The sequence below is a fragment of the Pleurodeles waltl genome, chromosome 2_2 (assembly GCF_031143425.1).
Source record: "Pleurodeles waltl isolate 20211129_DDA chromosome 2_2, aPleWal1.hap1.20221129, whole genome shotgun sequence".
In the NCBI taxonomy this organism is placed as follows: Eukaryota; Metazoa; Chordata; class Amphibia; order Caudata; family Salamandridae; genus Pleurodeles; species Pleurodeles waltl.
The window spans coordinates 221,965,653-221,986,471 of record NC_090439.1 but is presented as its reverse complement, the minus strand read 5'-3'; the positions used below and the strand labels follow the sequence as shown (position 1 = coordinate 221,986,471).

Genomic DNA, 20,819 nt, shown 5'->3' with positions numbered 1-20,819 from the left:
AGGTCAGCCAATAATGATTTGCAATTATTCTTTTTCAAAACATTTTTGCCCATAACTCGGTAGGTGGTGGTCCTATGACAATGGGACCACCACCAAAATGGTCAGCATGATGCACTCTTTCTGTTTAGGCCATCTCTGGGTCCTCATGCTAGGTTTGTGGGGACCCCAAAATAATAACCCCTACCGACATTCAGTCCCCTTTTTAAGCGCTTTTATAGCTGGAACTTTGGTTTTACAGCTTGAAGTAGTTTGTGTTCTAAGGACCTTAGTATTGCAGTAGGCTTGCTAAGCCTGAAAACGTATATGGCATTACAATCTCTAGGGGCTAAATATATGGTTGCACTACATTACACTTTGTGGCATTCTATTTTTATGTGATTATGCTCTTAGAGGGTAACTATATGGCAACATGACCATGTTTCTTACAAATACTTTTTTCATTGTATTGTCCTCTAGGGGTTGTTCTGAGCATTACAGTCTAATGCTAAATGTTTATTTCCAATAAAGGTTTTTGTTGGGTTTATATGATAATTGTATATGATTTATTAATCTCTCCTTATTGTAGTTATGACCATGATTCAGGCCAACTTACATCCTTATTACATTATGACTGTTTGAACACTCTTGATATATTTGGGTGACCCTTCTAGTTTATTTCTCCCATTGCTCCTTCATGGCTGTCTTGTTTTGGGAATTGTGGTAGCCAACCAGCAACTCTGATGGTGGGGTGGTGAAAGTGGTATTCTATTGGAATTAGAATGGAAGATTTAAAATAGGGTACTAAATGGCAACATTTTCATTTTTGGCTGCAGATAGAGGAAGAAAGTAAATGGGAGTGCTTTAGTTATATACAGGGACACTGGAATTATGTGGCAGAAAAAGACCAAGTTATGAGGCAGGGTTGACCAATTTATGTTGCAAGAAAAGTCCAGTAATGACTTACGACACCAATAGCTCCAACTCAAGCAAATGCGAGACCCACTGCATTGTAAATGCTTGTTTAATTTATGAAGGTATTCCTGGTCTGAAATTAACCTTATGCTTTAGGAATACATTTGAAAATATGTAATTCAGACACATTCTCCTCATTTTTTAATTATCTTCATAGTATTGCAGCAATAAAGGCAACCAATAGATTTAGATGTTTGTTCAATGGTGTGGCAAGTATAATTTCTTCATAAATTTTCCATTTATGACACAATACTATGTGACAAGATTATTGCCCATTAACTTGAATTTTTCTCTTCATTAACTTCAAATTGTTTTTTTTCAGACTGGCCTCCTTGTTGCCTGCTATCAAGGATACGTGGACATTGTAATAGCCTTATCCCAATGCCCCTATGTGGATGTGAACTGGCAGGACAATGAAGGCAACACCGCTTTAATTACAGCATCTCAAGCAGGTAGGGATGTTTGATATTTAAGATGCTCTCTGTCTATAGAGTTTCACAAAAAATGTATATACGAAACACTTGCCGAAAGATGGAATTATTTTAAGGTTTTTAGCATAATTTCTTATTTTTTCCACAGGGGTCTACGCTTTTTCATAAATTACAATCCGCTCATTAGTGAACAATAGTCTTCTCTTCCTCATTACTTGTCCAATTCTAGTGACACCCCTAACCCCCACATGTGTCTGTGGGCTTTTAATCACACCCACCTGACGCATATCACTGTCACTCGTTTATGGGCTTGCCTTTCAAAAATCCTTTGTTATCCTTGGTAATGCTTTACCTTTGTCCTTCTTTGGGGCAGTTTTGCTACCACCTTGGCATTGACCCTGTTACATGGATAACTGCACTTTTGCCTATACATTTGAGTGCGAGTGAACTTCTTTTTCCTTTTGTGTCTCTCCTTCGTGCTCATGCTTGTGGCAGCCGTGGCGCTTTGTATCAACTCGCTTATGTCAACTGTTTTGCTTTTCATTTTCATTTTATGTGGCAAGAAAAGTCAAGTTAGGAATTTACACGAGCGACCACGAGACCCATTGCATTGCAAAAGCTTGTTGTAATTTATTATGGTGAATCATATAGCTCATAAAAGGTTTTTAAAAAGTTGATCTTGAGCCGAAAGCCTTTCAGTATACTCTGAGCATGCAGATTTTTTGTTGCTATTTCAGAGAGTGAAATTCTAGTATTAAGATTTAAACATCAACTGACTGATAATGCATCTAATATATTTATCGTAATGCGATGGCTTACCACAATTCAATAAAAGGTGAATATGTACCTCATGAACAAATTACGGTGAACTGGGGTTATAGCCAAGAGATGTATATTGATTAAAGCATTGGTATATTACAGATACAAAAAAGTGCCTGCCAAACTCTGTGATGGACCAAAAGAGTTCTGAAGCCAGTATGTTTAAAATAGGCAGTGCCTATCAAACCTATAGTGAGTAGAATAATTTGAGGAAAAACCTAGTACTCAGGAAATAAGCCAGCTAGGCCCCATTTATGGGGCCCAATTACTTCAGAGAGTCTAAAGATAAATGACAACATATTGTAATTCCAGAGTGATGGAAGTACCACCCCACCCCTTCGCTACGAGGGAGCTGAAAGTAGCGTCTGGAACACCAAGGTTTGTTGAATTGGTGGATATATTTGTGCGAGCCATTTTCTATTTTTTAATGAAACCATTACATAGATATGAAGACGTATGCCTAGATATGTAAGAATGCAGAGGAAAGATTACAATTTTAATGACATTGCATCTAACTATTAGGATGAGATGTAGTCTATCCCATTTTTTAAAAAATTGTAAAGAGACTCTACATATAACGCATCATAATTCAGAGAAATAATGGTTTCCATGTTAACGAAAATATGCAGGCCCAAAAATATTTGACCGAAGTAGCATATTGAGCATTGGTAATAATTTGACAGACATTTGCTAATATTGCCGTCTTATAAATGTTCAATTTGTATCCCAAAACTAGCTCAAATGTTGTTGATGCTAGTTGCATTTACCTAGGGGGTTGGCATACAGAGGGTAGTCCTGGCCAAGCTACGTTTACCTACAATTGTGGGGAGCCCTGGATGGAATCCCAGGATTACATGATTTGCTCTGAATCCTTTTGACTCCCAGAAGCCCTATAATGGGGAGATCTATTGAATTACACACTGTTAGACACTGCTGGCGGCTCTGCCTGCAGCAGATCTGTCCCCGAGAACCTATGCATTAGACAGTTCACTGCAAAGCCTAACGATAATAGACCTGATGGAAGCCATGAGGGGGCATAATGGAGTGGAGATAATCAGAGTCGATGACCTGTATAGGGACAAAGAATTACAGTCCTTCGCGGACCCCTTGGAGATGTTTGGGCTGCCCCCAGGCCACTACCTATTACACCGCGCAGTTGCACTGGCAGTGCGGCATCAGTGGGCCAGGGATCAGCATAACCCCCGACTCATCATAGTTCCCGGGTTCTCTGCACGACTACGGGCAGGGCAAGGGTGGCCACCCCACTGTACCAGTCACTCTAGACAGGTATTAATACCCCTCTTGAGGACTTGTGCTTGAAATTGGAGGAGGACGTGTCAGCTCCAATCCCAGAACAACAGTGGGTATGTATCTACCCTAGCGCACATTTATACTATCTCCCGCAATGCCTGATTTAAGCCTATAAACCTTTACTATATACACAGTGCTTACCTTTCACTGGGCAAAATCATTCTAACATTTGGAGCCCATGGCATGAAATGCTACAGGTGTGGGGAAGTGGGGTCGGAAATGCTACATATGGTGTGGAGTTGCCCTGGTTTGTGCGAGTAGGGAGGGAAGGGGTGATAACACACATTAATGAGATCACTGAGAGACAGAAGATTCCTTGCTCCCCTATGGCATGATTACTGGGAGGATTCCTTCACCCGGCTAAATTTAAAACCACTAGTAACTTTGTAGACTTGGCCTTGGTCCTTGCCAAAAGGTAAATCACGCTCAAATGGAAGGCAGCTATGAGGCTTAAGGTACATAAATGGAGGGAGGTCCTTATTCTATGGGCAACATATGAGGCTACTGTATTGTGTCAAGAGGGGGGAAGGGAGCACAGCACAATTGATAAGGCCAGGGCTTGGGATGTACTTGTTGAATGCCTAAAAAATCCAACAGATGTGCCCCCTGAGAGCTCCTTGCTTTCTGGGCCCAACGAAGGAGAAACCTAATCTCATTATTGGTCATACAAGGAGATTGTGGAGAGATGAGACCTGCCCACTCTAAGGCGCCAAAAACAACAGCACATTATGGGTCAGGAAGGAAATAAAGTATTATGAATTTCATGTGGATGAAAGGTGACGAATTAAGCAAAGGGGGGGGGTTGTTTGTTAATGTCTAGGTTGATGCAAGACATGGAACCGGAGCAGGTTGCTTGCATATCAGTGACACATATGATATGCCATTCTAAATGGAAACTGTGTACTTATGTGGCCTAATATACTTGTACTTGACTAGCACAGCACTTACATTGTATTGATGTTCCAATCCCACACTTATTGTCGCTACCACCTAATGAAATTTGTTTACAAAAAAAAGTTGATGCATTTTCAATATATCGTAGTGCCTTTAATGGGGGTGATGTTACTAAAGCAATATAATCAGCATATGCTAAGAGCTTAGATTTTAAATTATGAAGCCTTAGTAAGGGGACTGAGGCAGATGATTTAAGGCCTTGTATGAATGGATACAAATAAAGAGCAAATAGAAATGGGGAAAGAGGGCATCCCTGCCTTAAGACCGCAATTGTTGTGAATAATTTCAGTGAAACCTTCCATAAAGACTACCCTGGAGGTTAGGGAGGGCTATAGCACTCTACTCATGTCATAAAGCCTGGGCCAATACCCATCAGGGTCATGATTGTTCATAGGTACTGCCAGGAGACACTGTTAAATGCCTTTTCAGCATCAAATAGGATCATCCTGGTGGGCCTTTTCTCCACAAACCCCACATCTAGTGCAGATATTGCTAAATGTATATGGGAAGTGGTATCTCATGAAGGAATGAACCGATGCTGCATGGTATCAATTAAAAAAGTAATTACTGCTGCCAGATGATTAGATAATATTCTTGTATACATTTTTGCATCACAGTTTATTAAAAAACAGGTCAATATTACCCACTAATAGCAGCGTCAGTCTTCTTCTTTGCAAATACACCAATAAAGCATCCTCCGAGGACAGCAGCATCCACTTTAAGAAAGTAGAGAGGTTGACAAGTTCTAGCAGGAGTGTGGTAATTTTTTTATTTAAATCTCCTGTAACATTCAGCTGGGATGGAGACAGGGTTGGTGGTCTTACCCACTGCTAGCTGTGAGATAACTCTTTCAATCTCCTCCCCGATAAGTGGAACATCTAGATCTACCCTGTTAGACCTGACAGTTTACGGTGGTCATCCCCCAACTTTCTGCCTGCCTCCCTCCACTTTTCTGACACTGTTTTTGCTGGTTTTAGGACTCTGCACACTTTACCACTACTTACCACTGTTAACATGCATGTGCTCTCTCTCCTAAACATGATAACATTGGTTCCTACTCAATTGGCATATTTAATTTACCTGTTAGTCCCTAGTCAAATGCACTACATGTGCCCAGGGCCTGTAAATTAAACGCTGCAGCACTGGTTGTACCACTCACATTATAGAAACTCCTGCTTACTGGTGAAGTTGGATTCAATATTACTATTGTAGAAATGGCACTTTTAGAAAGTGGGCATTTTTCTGCACTTACTACCACCTGTACCTTACAGGCTGTCTCCAATCCACATCTGGTCTGTGCTGGTTGACAGCTCCCCTTGTACATCGCACCCAGTCAGCCATAAACACAGTACACTCAGTCACATCGAATACTGAATGGGTCTTCCTGGGCAGGAAAGGTGGAGGGGCTCGCTCTTACATTTCAAAGGCCAGTGGCCTGCCCTCACACAAAGGACTGATAACCACCCACTGGGATCCTGGCAGACAGGACTGGGCTGAAAGGTGAACGTGTGCACTTCAAAACCACTCTTTGAAGTCTCCCCCTCTTCAAAGGTATTTTGGGTATATAACGTGGGTCTCTGACCCTACCAAACCAGACACTGTTTGATCTACACCTGAACTCTGTCAGAGTAACTGCCTGGCTGCCCCACAGGACTCATCTGGGCTGCTTTGCTGAAAAGGACTGCTGCCCTCCTGTAGCCCTGCTGGCCTCTTACTTTGCTGGAAGGACTCTGCCTTCTTCAAAAGTGCTCTCCAAGGACTTGGAATGAGTTTGCCTCCTATTCTGAAGTCTCAGGGCCAACAAAGACTTCACCAGCTAGCTTTTCTAGCTTTTCGTTAGTTTTCTGACTTCAGCAATGCCAGGAATGACTTCAGCAATGCCAGCACTGACACCTCAACCTGTTCCCGTTCCGTAGACATCGGTTCACCCAATGGCCGTGGCCTGCGATGCAAATCCGATGTTGCTGCGACACTGCTTACATCACGCCTGGTCATTGCAACCCTGTGAAGTTGACACATCACATCTTGACTGACTGGCCCCTTCGACACCGCCGGGTAACAAGGAATCGACGTATCGTCCCCAATGCCACACCAACTCGCCCTGCAACCAGACAAAACCGACACCTCACCTACCCTGCCCCGTAGGGTGGAACCTACGTCTCTTTCCCTGGACGTCACAAGGGACTGACGCCTCCCCAGCCCCAGTGACGCCTCATCTCCCTGACTCCATGCAACCTCTTTGTTTCTTCATTTTCAAAAGGTACTGAGGCAGATGATTTAAGGGCTTGTATGAATAGATACAAATAAAGAGCAAATAGAAATGGGAAAAGAGGGCATCCCTGCCTTAAGACCACAATTGTTGTGAATAATTTCAGTGAAACCTTCCATAAAGACTACCCTGGAGGTTAGGGAGGGCTATAGCACTCTACTCATGTCATAAAGCCTGGGCCAATACCCATCAGGGTCATGATTGTTCATAGGTACTGCCAGGAGACACTGTTAAATGCCTTTTCAGCATCCAATAGGATCATCCTGGTGGACCTTTTCTCCACAAACCCCACATCTAGTGCAGATATTGCTAAATGTATATGGGAAGTGGTATCTCATGAAGGAATGAACCCATGCTGCATGGTATCAATTAAAAAAGTAATTACTGCTGCCAGATGATTAGATAATATTCTTGTATACATTTTTGCATCACAGTTTATTAAAAAACAGGTCAATATTACCCACTAATAAGCAGCGTCAGTCTTCTTCTTTGCAAATACACCAATAAAGCATCCTCCGAGGACAGCAGCATCCACTTTAAGAAAGCAGAGGGGTTGACAAGTTCTAGCAGGAGTGTGGTAATTTTTTTATTTAAATCTCCTGTAACATTCAGCTGGGATGGAGACAGGGTTGGTGGTCTTACCCACTGCTAGCTGTGAGATAACTCTTTCAATCTCCTCCCCGATAAGTGGAACATCTAGATCTACCCTGTTAGACCTGACAGTTTACGGTGGTCATCCCCCAACTTTCTGCCTGCCTCCATCCACTTTTCTGACACTGTATTTGCTGGTTTTAGGACTCTGCACACTTTACCACTACTTACCACTGTTAACATGCATGTGCTCTCTCTCCTAAACATGATAACATTGGTTCCTACTCAATTGGCATATTTAATTTACCTGTTAGTCCCTAGTCAAATGCACTACATGTGCCCAGGGCCTGTAAATTAAACGCTGCTAGTGGGCCTGCAGCACTGGTTGTATCACTCACATTATAGAAACTCCTGCTTACTGGTGAAGTTGGATTCAATATTACTATTGTAGAAATGGCACTTTTAGAAAGTGGGCATTTTTCTGCACTTACTACCACCTGTGCCTTACAGGCTGTCTCCAATCCACATCTGGTCTGTGCTGGTTGACAGCTCCCCTTGTACATCGCACCCAGTCAGCCATAAACACAGTACACTCAGTCACATTGAATACTGAATGGGTCTTCCTGGGCAGGAAAGGTGGAGGGGCTCGCTCTTACATTTCAAAGGCCAGTGGCCTGCCCTCACACAAAGGACTGATAACCACCCAGTGGGATCCTGGCAGACAGGACTGGGCTGAAAGGTGAACGTGTGCACTTCAAAACCACTCTTTGAAGTCTCCCCCTCTTCAAAGGTATTTTGGGTATATAACCTGGGTCTCTGACCCCACCAAACCAGACACTACTTTTTGATCTACACCTGAACTCTGTCAGAGTAACTGCCTGGCTGCCCCACAGGACTCATCTGGGCTGCTTTGCTGAAAAGGACTGCTGCCCTCCTGTAGCCCTGCTGACCTCTTACTTTGCTGGAAGGACTCTGCCTTCTTCAAAAGTGCTCTCCAAGGACTTGGAATGAGTTTGCCTCCTATTCTGAAGTCTCAGGGCCCACAAAGACTTCACCAGCTAGCTTTTCTAGCTTTTCGTTAGTTTTCTGACTTCAGCAATGCCAGGAATTACTTCAGCAATGCCAGCACTGACACCTCAACCTGTTCCCGCTCCGTAGACATCGCTTCACCCAATGGCCGTGGCCTGCGATGCAAATCCGATGTTGCTGCGACACTGCTTGCATCACGCCTGGTCATTGCAACCCTGTGAAGTTGACACATCACATCTTGACTGACTGGCCCCTTCGACACCGCCGGGTAACAAGGAATCGACGTATCGTCCCCAATGCCACACCAACTCGCCCTGCAACCAGACGAAACCGACACCTCACCTACCCTGCCCCGTAGGGTGGAATCTACGTCTCTTTCCCTGGACGTCACAAGGGACTGACACCTCCCCAGCCCCAGTGACGCCTCATCTCCCTGACTCCATGCAACCTCTTTGTTTCTTCATTTTCAATAGGTACTGTACCTTGGGATCCGTGCAACATCATGACTGGTGCATGTGCCATCGGATTATTGAGAACAACTCCGTCAACGGCGCCATGATAGCCCCAGTTGGAGCTATTTTGTTTCTAAGTGCTCTAGTGAGATTTAATCTGTAAAAATTCATAACTTTGCTTGTGTACTTTTGATTTTCGTTGTTTTGCCCTTATTTTATTCAGATAAATATTATCTATTTTTCTAAACCTGTGTGGTGTGTTTTTGTTATTGCATGAGTTATTGCACAAATAATTTGCACATTGCCTTCTAAGTTAAGCCTGACTGCTCTGTGCCAATCTACCAGAGGGTGAGCATAGGATAATTTGGGTTGGGTTGTGCCTTACCCTGACAAGGATTGTGACCCCGACTTGACAAGGGTGTATACCTCTTTCAACTGGAGACCCAATTTCTAACATACCCTCTGTTCTTCTCTAAGTGTGTTGAGACATTGCCTGAAGGAAACTTTCAACCATACTCCCGGTAGCCCACCATTCATGTTTATGCAAGTTACCGTAAAAATGATGAAAGGCTGCTAGGATTTCTTAATGGCCTGTTAGAATGTTCCCTGTTTCACCTCTAATTATCTGGTTTGAAGTTCTTATTATTCTTAACATTTATTTGAAAAGTTAATAGCAGCCCATCTTCTCACCAATTTTGTCTGGTATTTTAAGCAAGCTCTATCCCAAATTGTTTTCTGTAATTGCATTTGCAGTGTGGTCAACTTTTCAAAGAATCTAGATGCCCAGGCTAAACAATTTTGGGGCCTGCGAATAAGAGAATACTACAATTCCAGTTGAAAAAGTTTATCTCATAGTTGTGACGCGAGGGCTCAGTCTTCTCAATCCTTACGGATGGTATAACTTAGAGTAAAGGGTTTTACGGTATCCAGGCAACTGCAGGCCTGGTAGAGCCTCTGTTATTACTAATAAATACATTTAGGCATAGCCCCATATAACTAAAATATGCAGGGCCCATTAATAACTTACGGTCACCCAGCAATGTGGCAATGCAGCATCAGTCAATTTACTGGACTTAACTTATAGGGACCATGGATTGTGGTCTGACTCAATCATTGCATTTGCTTTAATATATTTCATGTAATGACTTGCGCTAAACATATTCATGCTGGAAGATGTCCTGTGTGGGATAGAATTCATACCACAGATAGCACACATTTTAGCTGCAGGTTACCATTTCTTCTATGAGAAATCAGCCATCTCCCAGACTTGTCCAGCTTAGTATGATATGTATCCCATTCCTTGCTATGCTAGGATATGACAGCTTAAACTGTGCTCTTTATGGAGCTCACTAATGGTGAGATGAGTCTTTTGGATACAGAGAAGATGGGGTTTCAAGGAACTCAGTTCCTCTCTAATGTATTTGACCATTATTGTTGAGTGCATACCATTGACGTTCCAACTAAGTATGTGCACGTCCTGGTTATGCATATAAGAAGTACTAGCCATAGAGGAGAAGAATTTGCCTTTGCATGACATCTACATTTAACACAATTAAGACTTGCTGCTTTCCGTTTTGTCCATTATGCCCCTGCAACCTCCACTGATTTACTTGATGCTGATATACTACCCTGGGTGTCCCATCATGTCCCTGTCTGCCCCAACCCATACCCCCAAAAACTCCTCCCAAATCTCCCCCTCCTCCTCCTCCTGACCTTTCCTAGTCCTGTCCTGTTTCCCTTGGTGGAAATCTACACCAATCCCACAAATCATGTCAAAGATTACAAAAAGTCTGACAAAATCCACCCCATAGGTAAACTGTAACATCAAAAAAACATTAAACTCTGCCAAAACCAAGCCCCCCAATACAATTAATCTCAAGAAATAGCTAAGAAGAAACAGTATTGAGAACAGGCTGAAAAATGACCAGCCAAACAAAGTGAATAGAATATTCAGTTACAATGCCTTTAATTTTACACACAGGGAAACAAACCAAAACATAGGCACAAATTCATAGACAAGGCAGTAATTTCCCTAGTACTCTACTATATGCAAGCAATCCTGAGTGTCTGGAGATCAAAGAATTGTTGCTAATCAACCAGCAGCAGGTTCCCCCACATTGTCCTTTGCTTTCCCTGGGTCTTGCCAGGAGATTTTCTGACAATTATAACATATTTTGGGATTACCAGGTTCTAATAAGGAAACAATGACACCAAGTTTCAGAAATGAAGTTGTCTCTTCTAACTACGCTCTACTGTTTAGTGGCAAAAGTCAAACAAGACAAAACACCACAAGCTTTAGTGGGCCATCTAAAATACGAGTTGCCTGAAGATGAACTTCCCCACATAGATCTAAATGACGTGGGGATACTGAGCTGCCCTACCCTTGATTGGCTTGTGGAAAGGGGAAATCTATGGGCCCGCTGAATCTGGAAATCTATAACTTGTTCGCTAAGCTGAGGGAATGATTGTTTGAATAAAAAAACAATGTAACCTCCAATTTTATCCCCTTCATTTCCCTCTGGAATCCCTACCACAAAAAGGTTATTTCCCCCATCCGATTTCTAACCTCTTTCAAAGTTTGGGAAATGCCCCACATTTTTTGTCATGTTGGGCAACCTGACTTTTACTGACTTGAACTGATTCCACAAGACTGGTGGATTGCAATTCCATATTATTTAAGCATATGTGTAATATTACTATGTTCTTAGACATTTTCCGCAATATCACTTGTGTTTTAAGATGAGAACATTTTAAAATCAATGAATCCTTCTTATTACTCCTCTCTGTGGAGTTGAAGCAGGCTATAAATTTATGATAGGTTAGGAGAATATCTCTAGACTCTTAGGGTCTGATTTAAGACCACCTAACGCCTCCTTGCTCCACATTAGTGTCATTTGTTTTACGCTAATGTGGCCCAACGAGGCCAAAATCGCTGTGCAAATTTTACAAAGTGGTGCAATGCATGCATTGCTCCACTTTGTAACTCCTTGACCTACTTTATGCCTGCTCCAGGCATAATGTATGCAAAGGGGGCATTCCCCCATTAGGGAGGCTGAAAAAATGTCTCAAAGAAATCTAAAAGATTTCTTTGCGTCATTTTTTTCGGCACCTTTAAGGCCTGCTCAGAGTAGGCATTAAAAGAAGGGAAGCTATTGTTTTCAGTGGACCTCAATGGGCTTGGCAGGGTTAGTGTCAACATTTTTCACTCTAATCCTGCAAAGCTCTGAATTAGCATCATCAATTTTTATGCTAGTTCCCCTAACTACCCCCATGGTGTGCCATATCTTAGATACAGTGCACACATGGTGGCTTTAGGGGGGCGGTAAGGGGAGCAATAAAAGTAGCTCTTCTCTGCGTGCAGTGGCAATTTTCTTAAATCTGGGCCTAAGACTTTTCCAACAAAAATAGATTGTCCAGCTATAGAAGCCAGGAGGAAATCCAAAGGCTTCACAATGTAGGAGGTATTTCCACTTTGGAGCAGACCTGGATAAAGTATCACTGATGGTGCTGCTGGATGGGTTTCATTAGTAGGGGTTAATTTGCTCCCCCCAGGATCCCAGAATAGCTCCTCCTACTCATTGGTCTCTCCAGGCACCCCCAAAATATCAGGGCTATTTCCCAAGCCCATGTCCTCCCTAGTGCCCATCACATTTGTGGATCTCCTATTGACGTACCGCATCCCCTCTCTTGCTTGTGAACTGTGGGCCTCCGTTTCCTCCACCTCCGCTTCCGAGTCATGCCCAAATTCTGAACCTCAGGTAACAGGTGACTAGGCTGCCATTCTTAGAAAGATCTGATAATGAGAAAAAAGCTTCTAGGGCTTACGGATTCTCATGAGATTTGCTCTTTTATAGTGTGCCCCCTGCATATGTTGCAGTCTCCATCAAGTCACTGAGCAAAAATATATCTTCCTTTGTGGGTCCATCCTCCATGACAGCCAACATGGATTTGCTGACACTATGGTTTGTTACTGTTGTGCTAGAGCTAGACCCTGCATTAAAACCCAGTGCAGGTGTAATGGGTCCAGGTGTGGGAGTGTTAATGGAAGGCAGGCCCAAACCCTTGGGGCTGAAAAAATCCACCACTGTTTTCTGAGCCAGAGTCGGTGGGGAGTCAGTATGAATAATTACTGCAGAAAGACCAGCTTGAGTGCCTACCTGGGGTGCAGGCAGTAGCTCCACTCCCATAGGCCCAGCTCTAGGACCTCCATTGACGAAGGAGCCCTCTATGCTGACCACAGTCTCTCCAGAAGAGCTTTCTCCATTTTCAACAGGCATCCCAGAAGGTCTAGTAGCTGCCTTGAGATCTGTTAGTTCTGTATGCTCCTTGGGCTCTTTGGGCTCCCTTTAGGATTTGGGAATTTTTTGAGTTTTTGATGCTTTAATTCTTGAAGATAAGGTCGCTGTGGGTGCCTATTTCCTTTCAGCAGCTCCAGAGACTTGAGCTCTCTGCACCCATTGTGGGCGTTGTTGGAGCCCTCCACCTACTGTGTGACTGCCTCAGAACCCCGACCCCTCTGCCAACCTCTGAGAGTGCGTCCACATCTGTGGCCAAAGAAATGGTTTCAGGGAAAGCAGCAGATGCTTTATGCACCCATTGTCCAAGGCTAGAATGGAGACAAAGCACAGAAGGAGGGCAAAAGGAGGCTGCCCACTACCACCGGGCTGCCGGAACACTGCTTACCAAACATGCCACCCAGGTAAACAGTATAAATGTTGTAAATGTGGGACAGATCTGTCAGACGTTCCTCTGATGGTGCCAATTCAATCCTACCATAGGCCATAAACAGATAAGCCGATATGAGTTAGAACATACCAGCTTCCTACATCCACACCTGCATGCAGGTAGTGCTGTGTCAGTTCTGCGCTGCCATGGCACTGTCTGGGGCAATAACATTTATCCCTCATTCCTGTCACTGTCCGTACTACACAAGCTCATAGCAAGCAGTCAATCCAGTGTTTATTATAATGCACACACAGACTTGTTTGAAGATGTACCCATGCAAATTCATTGTATCAAAGCAGGACAGAGATACATTCATTCTAACCTGAGCATAGTTGCCCTAGTGTGGCCGCCAGTGCCTTCTCTTGTACTTTCAAGCAGGAAACCAAAGTATCAAGGGAAGGTGATGTAAATTACCCAATATCCCACAGATCTACCTCAGATAATCCACTCAAGAGACAACTGTACAACTTACTGCACAAACCTAGCAAACAGATTAGAAGGACATCTGCACTTGTTTTATGTCTCAGAGTGAACTATTCACACTGGCCTATTCATGACAGCCATGGCATGCTTCCTACACCAGGAGCCAGCACTAAATGTTTCAGAATGGGTGTTGGAGTTAGAAGGAAGCCTTGCAAGAAAGGCACACGTTGAGCACTTTCCTCACACCTTGAGCATATAAACTAGCTTCATACTTGTTAAAAGAAGTGGACAAACCTGGGGCAGACAAATGTCTTCATTGATTTGGAAGTCCATGAAGATCTTTGGAGCAAAGGAAGGGTAAGGCAGTAGAACTAACTCTTGGGAAACTATACACAAACTGAGATTTCTACAAACAAATGCTATTAACTTGTCCAAGTGTTGGGTAATGGTTGATGAGTTCCCTCAAGAGATTCAAAGAGAGTTAACTCAAAGTACTAGAAACAAGAGCACATCTTTGAAAACATCAGGATTAACCCTGGGTTTAGACAAATTGAAACTCAGAACAGAAGTCAGAAAACATATGGTTCTAATGTCAGGTCGAGGCTTATAGAAGCCCTGACCTCCAATTGTTGCCCCAACAGAGAGAAAAGACATCCGTCTCGTAAAAGCTACAAAACCTTAATGGACTCAAAGAAACAATGGAGAAAGATCTTTACCAGAACATAAATCGCAGGGAGATCCTCATTCTGGCAGCAGGATCCCAGGTCCACAGGATGACAGAGTTGCTGAACAACAGCAATAGACACATTCCCAAATAAACTCTATCTGTAGGCCCACAGCCAGCCCGAAAGGCCCGGTGGAGGGAAAACAGAATTTGAAGAAGCAAGACAAAAAGGGAAAGGATCCATTATACTGACACTAGTAAGGGGAAAGGAAACCACAGTTGATTCAGTTAGAACAGGTTCTCTCTCCTAACAGTGAAACAAACCGTATCTATCAGTGTTCAAAAGGAAAAAGTGAATAGAGGACTCAGAGGCCAAGGAACCAACAATATATCTTTGTAGCAGTGTTCTCTGGCAGCGAAACAGCCAGCACCTGGGTTCCAACCCACTGCTACATCTGAGGGTCAGGTGCCAAACGTACAACCCTTTTTTTGTGACTCGTAATTTGAAATGTATTTACGAATCACAAATTGTGAGTCGCAAAACAAAATGTACAATAGTGTCAAGCACACTGTTTGCGATTCCCAAACAGGTAGCAAGGGGCCTGCCTCATTAATATTCATGAGGCAGGTAACAATTTGCAACTCATTTGGGAATGGCCACACTCACATGGTCAGTGGCCTGCTGGGGTCAGCAGACCACCATGTCTGTGACTGCTCTTTAAATAAGGCAGTTTTTTTTCAATGCATCCCTGTTTCCTTAATGGGAAACAGGATGCATTTCAGAAATAAAAATGAAACATTTCAGTTTTATTTTTTCAGAGTAGACAGTGGTCCGTGGTACCCCTGCCTGCTGTGAAAAAATGTTGCCACTCCCATTCACAAAAGTGAAATTGGTGGTAACTGCTATTGTTTTGCCACCGCATTCACAGTCACAAAAAATCATACATCGGCCTGTGAGTCGTTATTAGGAAGGGATGCCATTGAAACGCCCCTTCCTAATAGTGAGCTGTAATCCATACTTTGCGAGTCGGTAACTGGATGTCAGTTTGCAAAATAGTGTTAGTACATTCTACACAGCTGTTTTGTGGTCGCAAAAGGCGATTTTCACATTTTGCGACTGCAAAATAGCTTTGGATATTTGGCCCCAGATCTTGTTTCCAGTAGAATTTCAAAGATGCAGCTGTAACTCTGCTGAGGGTTTATACTCTAACATTCTCCACTCCTGGCATGTATTTGGCTCTTAAATTAAACAGCACAACTTTGTAGCATATTTCCTCAGGATTTCAAAGACAGGTTGCATGGCATGAAAATGGGTACAATTTCTCATTAGTTGGATAGGACTTAGGCCCTCATTACGAGCCTGGCGGTCTGTGACCTCCAGGCTCGCGGTTGGCGGGAGCACCGCCGACAGCCCGGCGGTGCCCCGCAGGGCATTCTGACCGCGGCGCTTTGGCCGCGGTCAGTGCAGGAAAACCGGCGGTCTCCCGCCGGTTTTCCGCTGCCCGTTGGAATCCTCCAAGGCGGCGCAGCTTGCTGCGCCGCCTTGGGGATTCTGACACCCCCTACCGCCATCCTGTTCCTGGCGGTTCGCCCGCCAGGAACAGGATGGCGGTAGGGGGTGTCGCGGGGCCCCTGGGGGCCCCTGCAGTGCCCATGCCAATGGCATGGGCACTGCAGGGGCCCCCGTAAGAGGGCCCCGCTTGTATTTCACTGTCTGCATAGCAGACAGTGAAATACGCGACGGGTGCAGTAGCACCCGTCGCACCTTCCCACTCCTGCCGGCTCGATTCCGAGCCGGCGTCCTCGTGGGAAGGTTGTTTCCCGCTGGACTGGCGGGCGGCCTTAAGGCGGCCGCCCGCCCGCCCAGCGGGAAACTCAGAATGCCGGCCGCGGTCTTCAGACCGCGGTGCGGTATTCCTGCGGCGCAACTTTGGCGGGCGGCCTCCGCCGCCCGTCAAAGTTGTAATGAGGGCCTTAATGTTCTTACAATTGCAGATTACAATTTTGATCCTTATACTTTTATACTATCATCAGTTCTCACAATAGGGTCTGGGGATCGGATCTAGGTGCAGTTCCTTTTAGAGTTTCTCATTTATCAATCACCACTGGAGATTCCGGGAAATGGAGGGAGGTGACAGACATCAATTCATAATAATTCAGAGAATACAGATGCCTATGAGACAGAACGTGCTAGACTAGACACACCCAGGGGGGTACCAAACAGGTTCTGGATAATCCGAGATAGGGGCGACCCTTTCTAGTAGCCACGGTGCCGCTTGACAGGGAACGCCAAAGCAGACCGTACCCTCCAGAAGGAGTCCCAGAGGAAAAAAAAAACAAGAACTGGGGAAAAACCTCAAACAGGAACTCCTAAAAAAGAAGAAGAAAAGTAGGACTTGAAAACAGGAAAAAACAAGGCAAAAATACTCCAACGCGAAAACAGGAACGACGAACAGGAGCGAGGAGCACAACCAAAGAGAAGTGTTTGCAACACAAGGTAGAGCAAGACTGAGTGGCTTATATACTGAAAAAGGGGAAGTGAATCACAGGAAATGAAAAGAACGCCATCTTGAATTGGGAAAAACCCATAGAAAAGAATAGGAAAAAAGAGGCAGTATATAAGAAAAAGAGCATGCTGGGAAATGCAAACAGGAAGAAGACAAGATGGACACAAACATGAACATGAAAAGGGCAGAATACTGAGGCAAGAAAAAAGAAAATGAAAAGAAAAGAAAAAGACCAGAAAAAGGCCACCACCGACAGGGGAGATGAAAATGCCCTATAGTAGGTAAGGGCAATGCGACCAGGAGCGCAAAACACGCGTCCCGGGATGCGTTGCCAAAGTGACCAGAAAATGCGGGGAACAGCACTCCGAGAATCGGCAGGGTGTTCCGAACGCGGATGCAGAAAGAGACACCGCGTCAAGGCGCGCCGTTACAGAGAGCAAGCAGCCCGATTTGCAGAATTGGGCCATTTGCAAACAGAAAAAAACATTTTGGAATGTACAAATGTTGTTTTGTGGTTCAATAATCTATTACTGAACCACAAACTAGGTTTGCGAGTCGGTATTAGGAAGGGGCGTGTCAAGGACATCCCTTCCTAATTTCGAGTCGCAGTGGGATGTAGGAATATTTTGTGACCTGTAGTGCGGTTGCAAAACATTCACAGTCACCACCAACTTCAATTTGGTGGTAACCTATTCTCCAAGGGACCCCTTCCCCTTTGCGAATGGGGGTGCAAACATTTTTTAAGAACAGGCAGTGGTCCCACTTTTCTTTTTGTAATACATCCCGCATTGGAAAACGCATCAGGTTTCGCCAATGTGATTAATATTTTTTGTTTTTATGTTTTAGCTCGGTGAGTAGTGGAGGGATGGAGGGAGAAAGCAATCAATAGTGGGAAGAGGGTGACTGAAAGGAGCAAGCAAATTGTAGATTGGGGTTAAAAATGACAAACATAAAAAGGAGTGGGGGAGGGAGGTTGTGAACCATCTTGGGAGACTACCTGGAAAAAAAATCTGAACACTGCAAAAAGATCAATCAGAGAGCATGTGAGCAAGACAGAATGTGCAACATTTTTAATAGAACGGGCTGTTTGAAAACCTCTAGTTGGTATTGGGTGGGGAGGGGGCACTATGGAGGGGAGATTACAGAGTGAGCACAGCAGGATAATTGGCCCATGCTGACTAATGAGCTCTTTATTGTCTTTTATGTGGGTGCAAAGCCCCTGGAACGAATGCCACGCATTGCTGAGGTAACAGTTGACATGCACGTTTAACATGCAGCTAGGTGGGGGAGGGTCTAAAAGGATACTCCCTGACTGGACCTGAGGTACAAGAGGTTTAACCCCCATACTCAGTCTCAATAAAATCGCCCGTACGCAGCCAACCTGCCTTTTGGGGCTACCCTATGGAATGCTATTTAGCTCTCAGCACAGTGAAGTGAGTGTTTACATTGTTTTATGTACAAATGTGCGGAAGCCCGTAGATAACTGCGGGTGACCTCACACCTCACCTTCTGCAGATCATGGCCCATCGGTGCCCATAGGTGTACGCCATCCAGGACGCAGGAGATCCGGCTGCTCCCAGCAGATGTGCACATGTATGACCATTACACTTTCTCATTAGAATCAGTAATACAGCGATTACTTGGTGTGAATTTCAGTCCCCACTTAACATACATGTGAATAGAACCACATGGAAGAGGAGCATGATAAAAGAAGATAGGGAGTGGGAGGGCAGACAGCCTTCCAGGGGTAGTTTAACAATTAATATAAAAAGTGAGATGGGCGGAAGACAAACAAAGCAAGCGCTGTGCAGGCAAAAACTAAAACAAAAAGAGTTCCACAAAAGCGAATGAAAACAGTACTTTAGCCTTGGGACACTGATAAGAGCAAACACACTAGGAACAAGAAACAAGCATTGGTAAATGCAGGAAATAGTATGCTACAGCCAATAGAAAGGGAGGGAAAGTAAGTTGCAAGCATATGAACCAATGAAAAGCAGAGGGTAAGCCCCTTTTAAGATTTATATTGAATACAATAGATTTCACAAGCACAGTGCAAGCGCTGTGCAGGTGAAACCTAACAAATGCTTTATTTAAAAAGCGATCACAGACATGGTGGTCTGCTGACCCCAGTAGGCCAACATCCCTTTGATTGTAGCCATTCACAGTAGGTTGCAAATTGCGAACTGCCTCATGAATATTGATGAGGCAGGTTCATTGCGACCCACTGCGAATGACTAACAGTGTTAAACACACTGCTGTACATCGCATTTTGTGATTTCCCCATAGCAAATTGCTAAAATAGGTTATTAGGAAATCGCAAACCCTCAATTTTATTCATCATGGCCTCTAGGCTTTGCCCCTGCCTACAATGTTCATGTGTATGAAATTTTATTGTGTAGGAAAAAAATAATTATTTCATTAACAATAATATAACTACAGGTAAAATGATAGAATATTATTTAAAATCTGAATGAGTAAGTAATGGCGATGATCCAACCGATTACCTCTACTATATTAAAGTACAAATATTTCAGAAACATGCGATTTCATCTGGGCTTATTCCATCATAACTTGAGTCTTTAAGCAGAATTAGGTAAGATCCAATAATTATATTTCCCAATGAATCAATTGTCTTTAGACACAAAACCGTATTTGGTATCTGGAATAGGTAAGATCCAAAAATTATTATATTTCTCATTGAATCAATTGTCCTTAGACACAAAACCGTATTTGGTACTTTGCTCTATAGATCTTGTATTTGCTGAGATAAATTCCTCCTTATAATATTTATTCCACGTACATAACAATCTAACAAAGGTAACTAGAAAGGCAACCAAAATAAGGGTTCTAGGTCAAAGGCACCACATACGCTACTGAAGGCTGTTTCGTCATCTATGCTTATTGCAGACACTTTTGATGCATAAATAATTTCCAGTGTAAGTCTCTCCAATCTCTCAGGTTTTGAGCAAGGATTTTAAATTGAGCATTAAGCATGGATGTGTCTCTAGCTAGTACATTAATTATTCTCTTTTCTTGATTTGGGAAATCAAATCAAATCAAATCATTAGCATTTGTAAAGCGCGCTACTCACCCGTGCGGGTCTCAAGGCGCTAGGGGGGAAAGGGGGGGTTATCGCTGCTCGAACAGCCAAGTCTTTAGGAGTCTCCGGAAAGCGGAGTGGTCCTGGGTGGTCCTGAGGCTGGTGGGGAGGGAGTTCCAGGTCTTGGCCGCCAGGAAGGAGAAAGATCTCCCACCCGCCGTGGAGCGGCGGGTGCGAGGGACGGCAGCAAGTGCGAGGCCAGCGGAGCGGAGGGGGCGGGTGGGGACGTAGAAGCTGAGGCGTCTGTTGAGGTATTCCGGTCCCTTGTTGTGGAGGGCTTTGTGTGCGTGGGTGAGAAGACGGAAGGTGATCCTTTTGCTGACTGGGAGCCAATGCAGGTGTCTCAGGTGTGCGGAGATGTGGCTGTTGCGGGGTACGTCGAGGATGAGGCGGGCCGAGGCGTTTTGGATGCGTTGCAGGCGGTTTTGGAGTTTGGCGGTGGTCCCGGCGTAGAGGGTGTTGCCGTAGTCCAGGCGACTCGTGACAAGGGCGTGGGTCACGGTTTTTCTGGTGTCGGCGGGGATCCAGCGGAAGATCTTGCGGAGCATGCGGAGAGTGAGGAAGCAGGCGGAGGACACGGCGTTGACTTGCTT

At 44.2% G+C, this 20,819-nt stretch overlaps 1 protein-coding gene across 1 annotated transcript in view; it reads left to right on the top strand.

Annotated features, from left to right (window-relative positions):
* The first annotated feature begins 934 nt into the window (after positions 1–934).
* The window catches only part of ANKRD33B (ankyrin repeat domain 33B), a 429,320-nt gene continuing 409,435 nt past the window's right edge, over positions 935–20,819 (top strand). Inside the window, exons 1-2 of the mRNA XM_069219136.1 lie at positions 935–988; positions 1,274–1,403. Of these exons, the coding sequence (XP_069075237.1) occupies positions 935–988; positions 1,274–1,403 (184 nt within the window). The remainder of the gene's footprint in view (positions 989–1,273; positions 1,404–20,819) is intronic.